This window comes from Nyctibius grandis, chromosome 25 (assembly GCF_013368605.1).
Source record: "Nyctibius grandis isolate bNycGra1 chromosome 25, bNycGra1.pri, whole genome shotgun sequence".
NCBI lineage: Eukaryota > Metazoa > Chordata > Aves > Nyctibiiformes > Nyctibiidae > Nyctibius > Nyctibius grandis.
This window is the reverse complement of record NC_090682.1, coordinates 4,565,374-4,579,077: the sequence shown is the minus strand read 5'-3', so window position 1 is coordinate 4,579,077 and position 13,704 is coordinate 4,565,374. Positions and strand designations below refer to the sequence as shown.

The 13,704-nt window shown below is 48.7% G+C and overlaps 1 protein-coding gene across 1 annotated transcript in view; it reads left to right on the top strand.

The window, feature by feature from the left end:
• GRIK4 (glutamate ionotropic receptor kainate type subunit 4) overlaps positions 1–13,704 on the top strand; it is a 194,561-nt gene that overhangs the window by 176,440 nt on the left and 4,417 nt on the right. The window contains exons 13-17 of the mRNA XM_068418410.1: positions 866–979; positions 8,165–8,274; positions 9,642–9,815; positions 9,942–10,107; positions 12,457–12,682. Coding sequence (XP_068274511.1) covers positions 866–979; positions 8,165–8,274; positions 9,642–9,815; positions 9,942–10,107; positions 12,457–12,682 — 790 coding nt within the window. The remainder of the gene's footprint in view (positions 1–865; positions 980–8,164; positions 8,275–9,641; positions 9,816–9,941; positions 10,108–12,456; positions 12,683–13,704) is intronic.

The following is a 13,704-nucleotide window of genomic DNA, read 5'->3' as shown; positions in this document are numbered from 1 at the left end:
ATGGTGCCTTGGCTTTGGCACAGACCTTATGAAACTTAGGGACAACAAGTGCAAATAGCTTTTCTTCCCTGCCCCCCCTTCTCTTTTTCCACTTGCATAACCATCATCCTGCAAAGCAGGCAAACAAATGTATAAGGGAATGGAGGAGGTTTCATTTTTACAGAGAGCAATTAGACATTAAAAGAGCTATAGTAATAAAAATAATATTTAAAATTCAAATCCCATATCTATGTTACAAGGGTATTAACATTGGAAGAAATTCTTTCTGGTTTTTTTTCCCCTAATCTCATTTGCTTTGCAAGTCAATCTGGAAATTTTTATGCCAGTCCTCTGAATTTTTTGTAGACTGATCTGCAATTTTGGAAGTCTGGGGTTGGCAGGCTTGTAAACTTAATGACTCAGGGTACGGGGGGCAACGATGCTGCTTTGTTATGCTTTCCTACTGTGGCACTTGCAAGTAACAATCTTGTCTGGAAGGGGACAGCTGTGTTCAGCAGGGGCTTTGGAAGGGGGAGGTTATGTTTTCTTTAGATTGGTACAGTATTTATTGTCTCGATGGCTCGTGTTTTGCCAGGTCTTAAAGCATTCAACGAATATAAATGGCAATCAGGCTGTGAAACCCACCCGGGGAAGAGGGTGCAGGAGCACAGTCCGAACTAGTGGGCATCACCGGCAAAACTCCTGCGGTTTCCACGGAGCCTGGGTTTTGTCTTGCAGCAAATGTGCCCTGTCCCAGAAAGTTGGGACATCCATCCTCCAGGAGCGGGTGTCACGCGTGGCCCTGGACACGGCTTTGCCGCTTTCCCTGCCCCGCACCTTTCCCAGGCGCGAGGTCCTGATCTTCCCTGCTCTCCTTTCTCTCCAGAAAGCTGATTTGGCCGTGGCGGGGCTGACGATTACGGCGGAGCGGGAGAAGGTGATTGATTTCTCTAAGCCGTTCATGACTTTGGGAATTAGCATTCTCTACCGAGTTCATATGGTAAGAAACTTATTTTATAACCGTTTATGTCCCTCCATTATTTGCATGCAAACGTGTGTAGTTATAGAAGAAAAATGAGTGACTCATAAAAATATTTTGGTTTCTTATTCAAATGCAAATGTGCTTGACCTTTATTTCCTTCTTCTCATGGTATTTCTGCCTTGTGTCAGCTTGGTGGATTTGATTCCCATTGTTCAACGCCCCCCAGCCCTGTTGGTTCCCCTTCCCCATCCTCCCTGGGCACACAGCACTTCCATGGGTTGTGGGGGGGGCCGCAACAGAGCCCTGTCAGGTTGGTGCTACCAGGAGGAGTGAGGGTAGATATCAGTTTGTCTGATTCTGCTTCAGGCCCAGCAAACCCTGTAGGATGGCTTTAGCATGGCTTTGAGCCCGCTGTGGCGAGGTGTGCTAGGGGCAGGCTAGGCTGGATGGGAGCAGCAGCCCAGCAGCGCGGCTGGGTGGCTCCGTGCCTGCGGCAAACCTGGCTTGGAGTCACCACCCGCTTGCACTTAGTGGAGAGACTGCCTGGGAGGCTGAGCTAGGACACCTATAGGCACACCTCGTTGGTGTTGGGCACAAATGCCCGGATCTCAGCTGTGTTCCCAGCCTCTGGGGTGTGCAGCCTTGCTGCTTTCTCACATATGAGAATAAGATCAGGCCAGGAAGATACCTGGCCTGGCCCAAGGAGGGCTCCTTACTCTTAGGGTGCTCCCTGAGAGCATGGGTGCTCTCAGACCCCGTAGTGTCTGCATTGGCCGGGGAGGAGCGAGAAGGGAGGCATGCTGTTGTTTAGCAACTAGCTCTGGTTGTCGCTTCACTGCATTCAGTCATCTTTTGCCACTCCGGCAGCAGCAGCAGTGTGGTTATCCGCTGCTGCCCAAAAGGCAGGTGGTGGGTGTTCAGCAGCACACGGACCTGTAGCTCGGAGCAGAGCAGCTGTGAGTCTGCCCGGGGGATTCACACGTGCAAGCACGCACATGGCCTTGTGTTGTGTCTTTGCTTAGACAACACTTGTTGTCTTAAATTCTTACAGATGCTCTTGTGTTCCCATCTTCTGTTGTTCTGGCTTCTTCCTGAAGCTCAGGAGAGGACAGATTTTCCCCAGTTACTCCCATATGGGCCAGGCGAAGCCCCGGGTGTCACAGGAGGCGAGCTCTGGCATCCAGGTCCTTTGCAACTGGATGTCATATTCTTCCCAATCTGCATTTAGGAAATGTGCTCTGTGCGGTGCTGTGTGATGCGAATTAACAGTCTTGGTTTCCCGTCAGCTCAATAGTAGCAGCCAAAAGGATAAAACAATTAAAGCTGCCTCTCCCAGCCCCCTCTCTCAGTTCGCAGGGCTGTTAAGGATGCAGCGTTTGGTACGAACATAAACAAACTTGCGCATACATCTCTCTGTGCTGAGAGGCTCCTGCCAAGAACAAACAAGTAATTAAAATCTAGTTAAAATTCAGTTTCTTCTGGTACGTGCAGAATTTAGGATCCATGACTGAACTGATCAGAAAGGGTCAGACTCTTCAAGCTCCCAGAAATCAAGTGTAACTGTCCCTGCCCCACTACACATGTTTTTTCACACCACCAGCTGCCCCACGGTTCCGGGAGGCGTTTCTGACAGCATCTCTTGGCTGGAATTATAATTGAGTTTCTTGCTTTCTCGCATGCATTTTAAAAGTTTGGGGATTGAGTGCCATGCGTGCTCTGCCTCCGATTTACACCATAACCTTCAGCAAGTCTCTTAACGAGGCATCACTCCCTGAACAGCGTGAGGCTGACGTCGCTCCCTCCAGAGGAAACACAGGAATATTGGTGCAGGGTTTGCATGTGATCTGCTCTATAAGTGCAAGGTATTTGCTGCTGCATCTGTGCGAGCTCAGTACAAATGTGTCTGACACAGCCACTTAGAGGGTAGGTTCTTCAGGGCAGGGACCATCTGCTGCCCACACAGCCACCAGACTAACTCAACACAGCCATGTTCCACCCTGCCCTTTAGGCATTTACAAACTGAACAGGATTAATAATTACAGTCTTAAAAAGTGTTTGGCAAATAGTCCCCTGCCATCAGTCAGGACTCAGTCTTCAGCTGCCTGATGAAGGACCCAGTTAGGACTTGGATCTAGGGAGCTGCCCAGTGACCCAGGCAGACTTGCAAGGGAGACGCAGGGCATCTCCCAGGTCAGGTCGCCCCGCAGCAAGCCCTGCTTTGCTGCACCGAGGCCACGAGGAGCGATGGCCGGGGCAGCCTGGGCTCGTGCCCGCACTGGGAGCAGGGAGATCTCCCCAGCAGGGAAGCCCAGATCCCCTCTTCCCTCTCCAGCATTTGGCCTCTCTTTGTCCAGACCTCTCATGCTTAGTTTGAGGAGAGTTTCTGAGAGCTGCATGACAATTAACTAATTAAACTGGTAAATATTTATTTAACAAGGAAAGGCAAGATAGCTAATTGCTCTGTTTTTTCTTTAAGGATGTGGTTTGCAGAGCAGCGGAAGGCAGCCCCACAGCTCCATCTGCTCCTGTCCCCTCCCCGCCCTTCCCTTCCCCACCCCAACAAACATCTCTGCGATGTCAAAAATTGCAGCTGATGTATGTTAATCATGGTGCAGATCAGACGTAGCCTAATAACCACAAATAAATCTCTTGCTGAGGAGATGCCTCCATGCCCTGGTCTCCTCCCACTGGGATGACATTTTGTTTTAATTTCTATGTAGTTCCAGTGGCAAATGATTTCTCCCCCCTTTCTCCTCCTCACTCCGCCAACCCAGCCACCACAGTGCGTGTGTCTCTTATCACACATAACCAAATATGGCAGCTTTAAATGGGGCTGTCATTTTTCTCAATTTCACTTGTTGTGATATAATCAAGTATGGATTTCTGACAGTGGGGCTCTAATAGGCTTCCCGACTTGCAGGCAGCGCTAAGAGAAAAGGCTTGCTTTGTTTTAGTATGTTCCCATTCTGACCAGCTGATGGGACCTGTGGAAGGCAGGAGATAGATGACAAGTCCTGAGCAGTCACTCTGCTTGGCAGGGGGCTGAAATCAGGTGCCCAGTGCCATTTCTGCACAGAGGGATGTTGAAAGTCAGGTTTATTTGTAGCACACACGTGATTTTGCTTACATATGAGGGACTAGCTAGCACCTGATTCTGGCTCATCATCCCTGAAAGTCCTTACTGTGCTGTACCTTGAGATGAGAAAATGTAGATTTGATGAGTACACTGGAATTAGGTGAGTTTAGGCTAAGTGAAGTGAGGCTTAAAGTGTTTCTACTTGATTGCTGCAGAAGACACAAAATGGGAAGGACTGAATGAGTAGCTCCTTCATTTCAGCCAGAGGAGCCTTGACAGCCGAGGCCGAGGAGCTGAGCACCCCTCCTGATAGCCCGTGCTGCTCTGCCAGCAAGCCTCCTGCATCTACATCAGACGTGGTGTGACTGGGGTCCCTTCAGGCTGTGTGGGTGGGGGGGGGGGCAGGCAGGGAGTCGTAAGGCATGGACCTGAACACAGATGAATCCAGGACCGCGCCATATACCTCTGCTCCTCCTCCTCTTCCTGGATGTCCTGCACGTTCAGGCTCTTCAGTCACCAATATCTGCCCAGAAAACTGGTTCTCTCTGGATGAAAATGAAGACTTCCAAAAACCACTGAGGAGGGTAAATGAATCTCTCCTGCTTCCATCTGAGGATTTGCAGGAGCCTTCATCAATTATTGGACATTTTGAACATTTCTATTCCAGGAAAAATAGCTCTTCCAATTAACAAAGCTGTATTGGGACCAGCTAAAAATATATCTGACAGTTACCAGATATTGTCATTCCCATCTTCAAAACAGACAGATAAGAGAGAGTTTGTGCCCTCTGTGGGAACAGAATATCTTTATTCTTATCCACAACTGTGAATGAAAAGAATATGTAGCAGCAGCCTGAAAATGACTGTAGCTGAAAAGAACCAGAACTACTACTACTGTAAAGTCACAGGAGAGAGTCATTGCCAAGCCTGAGATTTAAAGCTTCCAATGCAATTTCCTTAATGAGCGTAATTTATTGACAAACTGCCCCAGAAACATAGAGAAGGCATCAAGGCCTTAATTACAGAAAGGAACTTCGTTAGAGGAACATCTCATGAGGGAGCCTCAGCCAGCTCAGGGATGCTGGGGAGGGATAAGCTGCCCAGAACGATCTTCTGCTTGAGAAGCTCCAGTTTGCTCAGCTGAGGGCAGATGGTGCCCTTCACCCCTTGCAGGTTCCCATTGCCTCACTTCATTCTTGAGCATGTGAACACCTGTGGAAGAAGAGAAGCAGCTGAGCCAGGTTAGCTCTAGGTGAAAAAGGGGGAAGCAGGGGCTTGTGGGGCATTCAGGAAAGCCATGTGGTTGCTGAAGAGTTTCATCAATGCCTGCCTTTGCCTTCCTGTTGGCATCGAGAAGTCCATGATCCTCTGGGCGGGATGAGCAAGAAGGGCAGAGGGGAGTGCACCTTGGAGCCTGCAGACACAGGAGGTGGTCTCACCTCTCTGCACTAGAGAGAGGAGCTGCAGCAAGGTGAGCAGAGGGTGCTACTGGAAATGTGAGTCCCTCCGGGATGCTGGGGGTATCGTCTCCAGCAGTGTCTGGCTCTGAAGGCCCTTGGTTTGGGCTCAGATGCTGGCTGTAGCAGTCATTTGTATGTCTCTGGCTTTCTGGGAAAAATACAAGGAGAAGCAGAACAGAGCAGCAATTGACCAAAAAAGGGAAAGGGCAAAAGAAGAACAGAATATCTTTCACTGTTTGTACTTTCCTGCTTATACCAAGCACAGTAAGACAACCTGGTATGGAAGGGAGACCTTGTCTTAAAGAGAGACTCTGGGATTATACCCATGAGAACCTGAACCTTTTCTTGGGAAGTGATTTTTAAAGTAACCTGAAAATGGATGCAGGAAGGTCTGAACCACTGATTCTTCACTCATCTCTTTGTTAAAAGGCTTAATAAGCCAGACTCTCTAAAAATGCTAATGTAGATCCCAAGCTCAAACTCATCTCGTCCTTAAGGATACAGGGACAGGATGTTATGGTGTGGTGGTTCTTTACTTCATGCAGGGCAGAGTTTGCTGTCAAAGGTTTCTGAGATGTTATGGTCCCAGCTGGTGACTGGAGCTGAGAATATCACAGTATCCTAGATATTTTTACTAGAGGAAGATTTTTGTGCAACAGCTATTGCCTTTTCTAGCAACAACTTAGTCTTCAGAAGAACTACCAAGACCTTGTGAAATTCAGGTTTTGCATAAGATTAGAAGTACTTCAGTAGTAAAACAGTGTTTTTTTAATGGAAATGGAATTTAAAGTGCTGCTCTGAGTCTGGGGAAGGGAAAAAAGAAAAGCAAGCAGCTATGTTTCCTGGGGACTTTTGTGAAAACAGAAAATTATTCACTGCCTTTGGATTAAGCATAGCTCTAAAATATCAGGACTCTGGTCTTTGATGGCTCTGGGTTTGCTATGGCAATTGAGGTTAGGTGTTATTTATTACCAGCTATTATTCGTTTATGTGGTGTCGCAGATGGGCAGGGTAAAGCAGCAGACTAGGGAAAAATGAGGCCTCTGTGTGTCAAAGATGATCCCCGGCAGCAGCTTTTGTGTGAAGCGAACAACCTACAGCGGAGCAGCTGCCGTGCTACCAGTGCTGGGAACGGCTGCTGGAGAGAGCAGCAGTGGGCAAACAGCGATAGACGTTTTCAGCACACAACAGAGCAAGGTGCCAGTGAGAAACACACTGACAGCCTGCCCCAGAGGTGATAAAAGGCTGTTTCCACTCTGACTTTACAGTAAAAGCCTTCGCAGGAGCTGTGACTTGTGGGCAGCTTCCCAGTTACAAGGGAAACTGTAGAGCCTGAGGTTTTGTGGTGCCAGGACTGGCTTTGTGGTTTGGGGCGGAGGATACAGGCTCCTGTGAGCAAAGGGCTCACGTTCCCGCGGGGTTAATGCAGCCCTTTCGCCCTGCATTGGGAGTTGTGTGCTTTTGCTGGGGGTCTTTTAGAGGAGACAGTAAGGAAAGACGATGCCTGAGGTAGACGAACATCGCCTAGACACTTGCGGGGTGGGAGAGGTGTGTCAGGGGTGGACGGTGCTGAAACAAAGCACTTTCTGCTCCACACGGGTATTAAAACTTGCAGAGAGAGAGCAAAAGAGCACTTCTTCAGTCCTGTGGCTTGTGCTCTATTCCTCCCTCTCCCCCTGTCCCCCACGGTGCTGGTGAGTGTGCTCGGAGGTGAATTAGTGGCTGCTTTTTCACCCCGATGGAGGCTGCGTTGCAGAGGAGCTGCATATGCAGAGCTGGTGGTGGCAGAAGTACGGTCACCAAAATGGGGGGTGCTCAGCTTTTGAGATACGTCTAAAAATTAATCCTCCCTTTGCACAAACTTTGCTAAATTTGCCAAGATTTCAGTGGTGGCAGTGTCCTTGTGAAAATGTAAGGTACTTTGAGAGAAGATCAACCTGTTTTTTTTCTAGCAGTGAGGCCTTACTTTTCAAGGAAAGGTGGTTTGCTGAGAAAAAACAGGAAGTTCTGACGCATCCTGGAGATAAAAATACCATGTTCCCTGAGATAAAAGTAAGAATTTTATTGAGTTTTGTAGCGAAGAAGCGTTTCAAGGCTGAAGAAAGAAAACCAGAAATATTGCAAACATCTCTGGTGTTTTTTTTTTCCTTTTCTGCATGAAAATATTTTCTCCTCACTCTGCTTCGTGCAAAAGATCCCACTCACGTCTGAGCTCAGGCGAGCCCCTTCCTGCCCAGCAAGCGTGGTGTGCAGCCTGCTTGGGTGGACGAGGGCTGCCGATGGGGACGCCCCCTCGGAGGCCCTGCAGGCGAGGGGTGCAGCACGTCCTACCACAGGGTGGGCAGAGCGTTGTGATTGTCTTGATTTTTTTTTCTATCAATTCGCCTCTTTCTTTGCCTGGAGGAGCAAAAGTGGGTGAGGTGGGGAAAAGAATAGTCTTAGGAGATGAATCCCAGCGGGGAGATGCTGCAGGACATGGTCATTTGTTCTGTTCAGTCTCACCTGTTCTCCCTGCAAGGCTTTTGCAAATCCCCGCTTATTTTATTTCCCTTCTGTTGCTCCCATCCGTTGTCAGCATCAGGGCAGGTGTGTTTCTGTTGCTTTCAGAATGGACTATTTAATTTGTAGAAATACAAGCAGCTCAAACTCCTTTCTGTTTGCCTTCCAGGGCCGCAAACCTGGCTACTTCTCCTTCCTGGATCCCTTTTCACCTGGCGTCTGGCTCTTCATGCTGCTCGCCTACCTGGCTGTCAGCTGCGTCCTCTTCTTGGTGGCTCGGTAATGTCCCCAGCAGTGCCTTTTCCTTCCTCGAGGTGCCATCTAGCGTCACGCTCCCGGACCCGTGGGGGGGATGCATGGAGAGGGGCTGGGCAGGGGGACACGGGGACATTCCCCAGGCCACCAGTGTGGAGGGGGCAGAGGATGTCCTCATGTCCCCCTGTGCCCACGTAGGCACGTCACCAATGCATATGGCAGCCCTGAATGCATTCAGAAGTATTAACACAAATTCCAGTAGTGGTGTTTGGTTCCTCTGGCCCTGTGAAACCCAGTGTGTACAGAAAAAGAAAGTTCATTAATATCATTCAACAGCCTCTTGGTTGATGTGCAAAGCCTCGCTTGACAGCTCTCAGTTCCATTTCCCTGTGACTAATTTAAATCAGCCTTAAAATATATCACTGAGTGCTTGTCTGCAGCATGTCTCCTGTCAAGGCTCAGGGTCTGTGCTCCGTTGCTGTTTTCCCTGACCTCCTAACAAACTGCTTATGGTCAGTGGCGTAGGTGGGCCTTTTCAGACATAGCTGAACTGTGTCCTGTGTACCAAAGACGTGCTCAGGGCTTGAAGGCTGTTTTGGGGCACGGTTAGTACCCGATTCTCATGATAAAAATTGGAACTGTGCTGTCACTCGGTCCCTTGGCATGGCTAAAGTTGTTGTCCTGACAGGGCTTTAATGGTTTCTTGGAATGCCATCACAGCCTCCGAAACATGGTTCTGAAGAAACCATTGAATAATGCAGTCCGATGTTCTCTGCAGACTGAGGTTTGGTGCCTCTTTAGCCCCCTCCTCATGTTTTAAACATGATTCTGGGACCTAGACCTTGCCAGGGCAATCAGACCTCAGAGCAACCACTTGCACCAATACAGTTATTTTTCTTGGTGGTGTCCTGCAGTCAGGTCTCACACACTTCACTTTTTAACTTCCTGTTGATGCTCATTCTCCAGCAAGGAACACAGCCAAAGATGTTTGATTTCAAGTTCACATCAAGTCCGTGCACATCTGGAATTATTGTTGTGGTTGTCTGCAGTATGAAATCACATATAGCTGTATGCTGCCTCCCATCAGCCCATGCCTGGATTTTCAACAGAGCCTCTCAAAACTTTTGCAAATCTTTACAGGAAAGCCTCTGGCTTCTGAGTCTTAGAGCAAGCATTTCACAGAGCTCTGAGCCCTGGGCATCACTTGACAGCAAAGAATTTCCTCCTCAGAAAAATCTGCCTCCAGGAGAGTTAGGGCTTCACAGCTTCTCTTTATTTTTTTCCCCTTTTTTTTCCCCTTTTTTTTTCTTTCTTTTCCTTCTTTTTTTTTTCCTCCAAAGTGCCCCATTTCCCAGTGAATTACCTGAGCTACCCATTTCTTGTCGTTTTAGGTTGACACCATACGAGTGGTACAGCCCCCACCCCTGCTCACAAGGCAGATGCAACCTTCTCGTGAATCAGTACTCTCTTGGCAACAGCCTGTGGTTTCCAGTTGGGGGATTCATGCAGCAAGGCTCCACCATTGCCCCCCAAGCGTTATCCACGCGCTGTGTCAGTGGAGTCTGGTAAGGAGGGCTTATCAGTGGGTGTTTTCTGGGCAGAAGCAGATGGAGAGGCGCAGGGTGGGGTGGAGGTCAGATTCAGTCCATGGGGAAATCTCAGGTCACCATCTTCGCTTCCCCTTTCCCTAGGTGGGCGTTCACCTTGATCATCATCTCCTCCTACACGGCCAATCTGGCAGCCTTCCTCACCGTGCAGCGGATGGACGTCCCCATCGAATCCGTGGATGACCTGGCTGACCAGACGGCCATCGAGTACGGAACGATTCACGGCGGCTCCAGCATGACCTTCTTCCAAGTAAAACTCCGTTCTTTTGCTTACTGGGGCAGGGGGTGCAGAGGGCACCCTTCAATCAGATTTGGGTGTCACCCCAGCCTGTCATGCTTGTTTCATTCTGGTTTCTGGCACGGAGGGGACCTTTGCAGAGACCCCCGGCTGCTTTGTTGCACAGGACTGGGCTGGATCCCCAGCGGGTGATGATGGGATGAATGGTGGGGGGAGGTATGGTGGAGGCCAGGGAAGGCAGGATTTTGTAACACAGCAGCTGGCATTCTCTTGGGATGCTGGATGACTAGGGTCAGGACATCTGTGCTGGATGTTGGACGAGCAGACTTTCCTGCTTCAACTTAGAAAGGAACTGAACACTTGGTGAGAGAGTGGTACACATCCCTGTGTCACAGTGGTGACATAACCTGGTCTTCAGCAGATGAGCATTTGCAGTCAAATTTCTGTGTGTGTCTATGTGGTTTTGATGTGATCTTATCTTTTACATGAGAGTCCCTCAGGTTGGGTAAGCAAAGAAACGTTTGCAAACCCTAGGGAGGCTAGCATCTGTGAAAGTGCTGGAGTCTGCGTGTGGTCAGTGGCACTGAAAAGAAGTCAGTCAAGTGCATGGAAACTTATGCCTGCCATTTAGCCCAATTTAATTTTTATCTTCTCTGCTCTATTCAGAAGGGAAATAAATGAGTGAATCTTTTCTGCAGTGCTCTGAATGCACAAGGATCTGCTTGAGGATTATTTATTTATTACTTGTTGAAATTCTGAGAGGAGAGAAAGCTTTTCTCGCTTTCTCTCCCCCTCTGAGTCTGAACTGAATTGGGAAGGCTGAGAAATCTCTCGAGTGAGCCTGAGCTTTGCAGCCCAACTTTACACCCTTTAGAGGGCTGGCAAAAAGCTGCTTTTAAGCAGAACGTTACATCTAAAACGAGCTGAAGAGAGCCCAAGTGACTAAGGTGGTTGTGTACAAGGCACTCGCTTAGTTCTTTTCAGGAAGGCTTTCAAGTTTAAAATCCCGACTGTGGCTCTGCGCTGCCTGGGGGGTGCTGGCGTCGCTGGTATCAGACAATAAACTAGCAAAAGATGTTCTTGTACCATTTGCAGCGCTTTAAACTACATTGGGATCCATTTGCCTGTAACCATGGTGGGTCAAACACAGGGATGGATTAAGCAGGCGTGACTGAGTCTGTCTTCACCACCTCTCAGCTCCTGGCTGCATGAAATGTGTGTCCACTGCTGCAGCACCTTTCCTTGTCCTGGCAGCAGTTTCCCCCGACAGTCACACACAGGAGTAAGATTTAAAAGTGCAGTGAATTGGGAACAAACTTACACCCTGTTTCCCTGTCCCTTGCCCAAGTGACTGTGTCCAGAGGACAGAGCTGGACAGATGAGGACAATAACTAGGTCAGCAGCAGATTCGTTGAGGTTCTCCAGCATTGCTCACCAGCCCCAGAAAATGAGTCCTTGAAAGCGCGATGGCAGGGGGTGCCTGGCAGCACGTCACATACCTGCTGCGGTGGCCAGGAGGGGAGGTGGTGTAAGGGATTCTGCCTGCTGCAGAAATGCGAGGGTGAGGGGAAAGGGGCAAATTTGGAACCTCCTAATGTAGAGTGTGTTCACCTTCAGTCTTTGTGCAAGCAGGTTTCATTCTTTGCTCAGCACAGGCAAGAGAGATTAAGTGTAGTCAGCCTTTCTCTCAATCACACCAAGGTGGGTTCAACCACCAGCAAAGCCTGAGGATTTGGGGCTGGTTGAGCTTTAGTTTACTGCAGTCAAGGAAAAGACTCCAGTTCTCTGAAGCAGGTACTTTGATTTGCCTTACAAGGGGGTGAACCAAAATCCAGAGTCAAGGAGTAACAAACTCCAGAGAGCTTTGGCTCTGCCCCCAGCCCTCAGTGCCCTTCTCAAGGTGATGGCGTCTGGCCCTGACGCTGGTGAACTGTGAAGCACAAGGTTACAGTGACAGACAGTAGGCTGTGAGCTGTACGGGGAGCATTCGGTGGTTTAAATCAGGCACACATGAGCTATTTCTACTGGGTTTTTTTGTTTGTTTTTGATATACTGTTACGGAAACGATGTATTTTTCTAAAATTGAAATTATGCAAAGAGCTTTGCTGGAACCTATTGGAATTAGGTACGCATTTTATGCCCAGCTTTGCCAACAAAGTCTCAAATCCACCAAGATATTTGGGCCTCTAAATCTCATTGGAATAAATGGAGGTTAGGCATCTAAATCCTTTTTGTATCTGGCACCAAATCTTATCTGACTCATTTCTCCATTGTGGCCTTTTCATAGTGGTGTCTAATTAGGGGTTTACGTTACAGCAAGGTGCTCCCACCTTAGCTGTGCTTGCCTCCTTTCTCCTGCAGAACTCCCGCTACCAGACGTACCAGCGGATGTGGAACTACATGTACTCCAAGCAGCCAAGCGTCTTTGTGAAGAGCACGGAGGAAGGGATTGCGCGCGTGCTGAACTCCAATTACGCCTTCCTGCTGGAGTCCACCATGAACGAGTATTATCGTCAGCGCAATTGCAACCTCACGCAGGTCGGGGGCCTTCTGGACACCAAGGGCTACGGGATTGGCATGCCCGTCGGTAGGCAGTGAAGAAAAATTCTAGTCCTTCTCAGCTGTCGGCAGAGGACCGGAGCATTTGAAAGGCTGAACCGGCTCTAAAGCCAATGTCACGTTTCACGGCTCTGCCCAGGGTCATTTTTTTATCTCAGGAGGAAAATCAAATGCATTGTAATTGCCCAAGGTGCGTGCTCAGAGCCAGATGTACGAGACCCTGCTCTGGTCCAGAGCCATGTGACACGCGACTGCGGCTCTTTAAATAATTCATGTGAAAGATGTTTCAAAATTGCTGCTTATTTTCTGCATTTATGCTCTTTGCTGGCTGTTTCCCTTTTGAACCAGTGTTTTTGAATCGTTTTGTGCTCCTTGTTTTATCTCAGAAGTGCTGTAAAAGTAATGCTGGTGCAACTCTTGTAGTTCTTAGCACAAGTTTCTTAACAGCTGGTGGTTGTTCTTAAAACTCCAGGACAGAGAATTGGGCAATTCAGTGACTATCTCAGCTAATAATCAGGTTTAACAAATGCAGGGTTTTTGTCTTACAAAGATGAGGGCTAGCAAGAGAACGTCATCTCCCAGGGCAGCACAGAAAAAAGATGTAGTAGTTGTTATTCCAAGCAATTGACTGATCTTTCGGCCAGTCTCACAGGCTCAAGAAGCCTTGTTCCTGACCTTTAAGCACCTGCACTTAGCAACACAAAGTTAAGGTGCATTACATAAGAACCATCACACAAACAGTCACTATAGTTTCGCTAACATGCGTAAGCTTGTAAAGTCACAGTAACCTGATCGTCAGTACAAATCCTTACTTTTCAGGACTAAATTTGTTCTGACATTGTCTTGTTAAACAGTGAAACTGTAGCAGATAAGAGCAGAGAGCTGCTCGCTGGGACAATAGTGCAGAGTTACCAGGAGAACTGCGGTCTTTCCCACGGCCCTTCTTCGGGGTCTCTGGTAGCAGACAGCAGCAGGACTGCCGGAGGGCTCGGTACCCTCTACAACAGACAGTTGGGCTTGTGTGAAGGTTTCTGTTGAACTTGCTGCTGT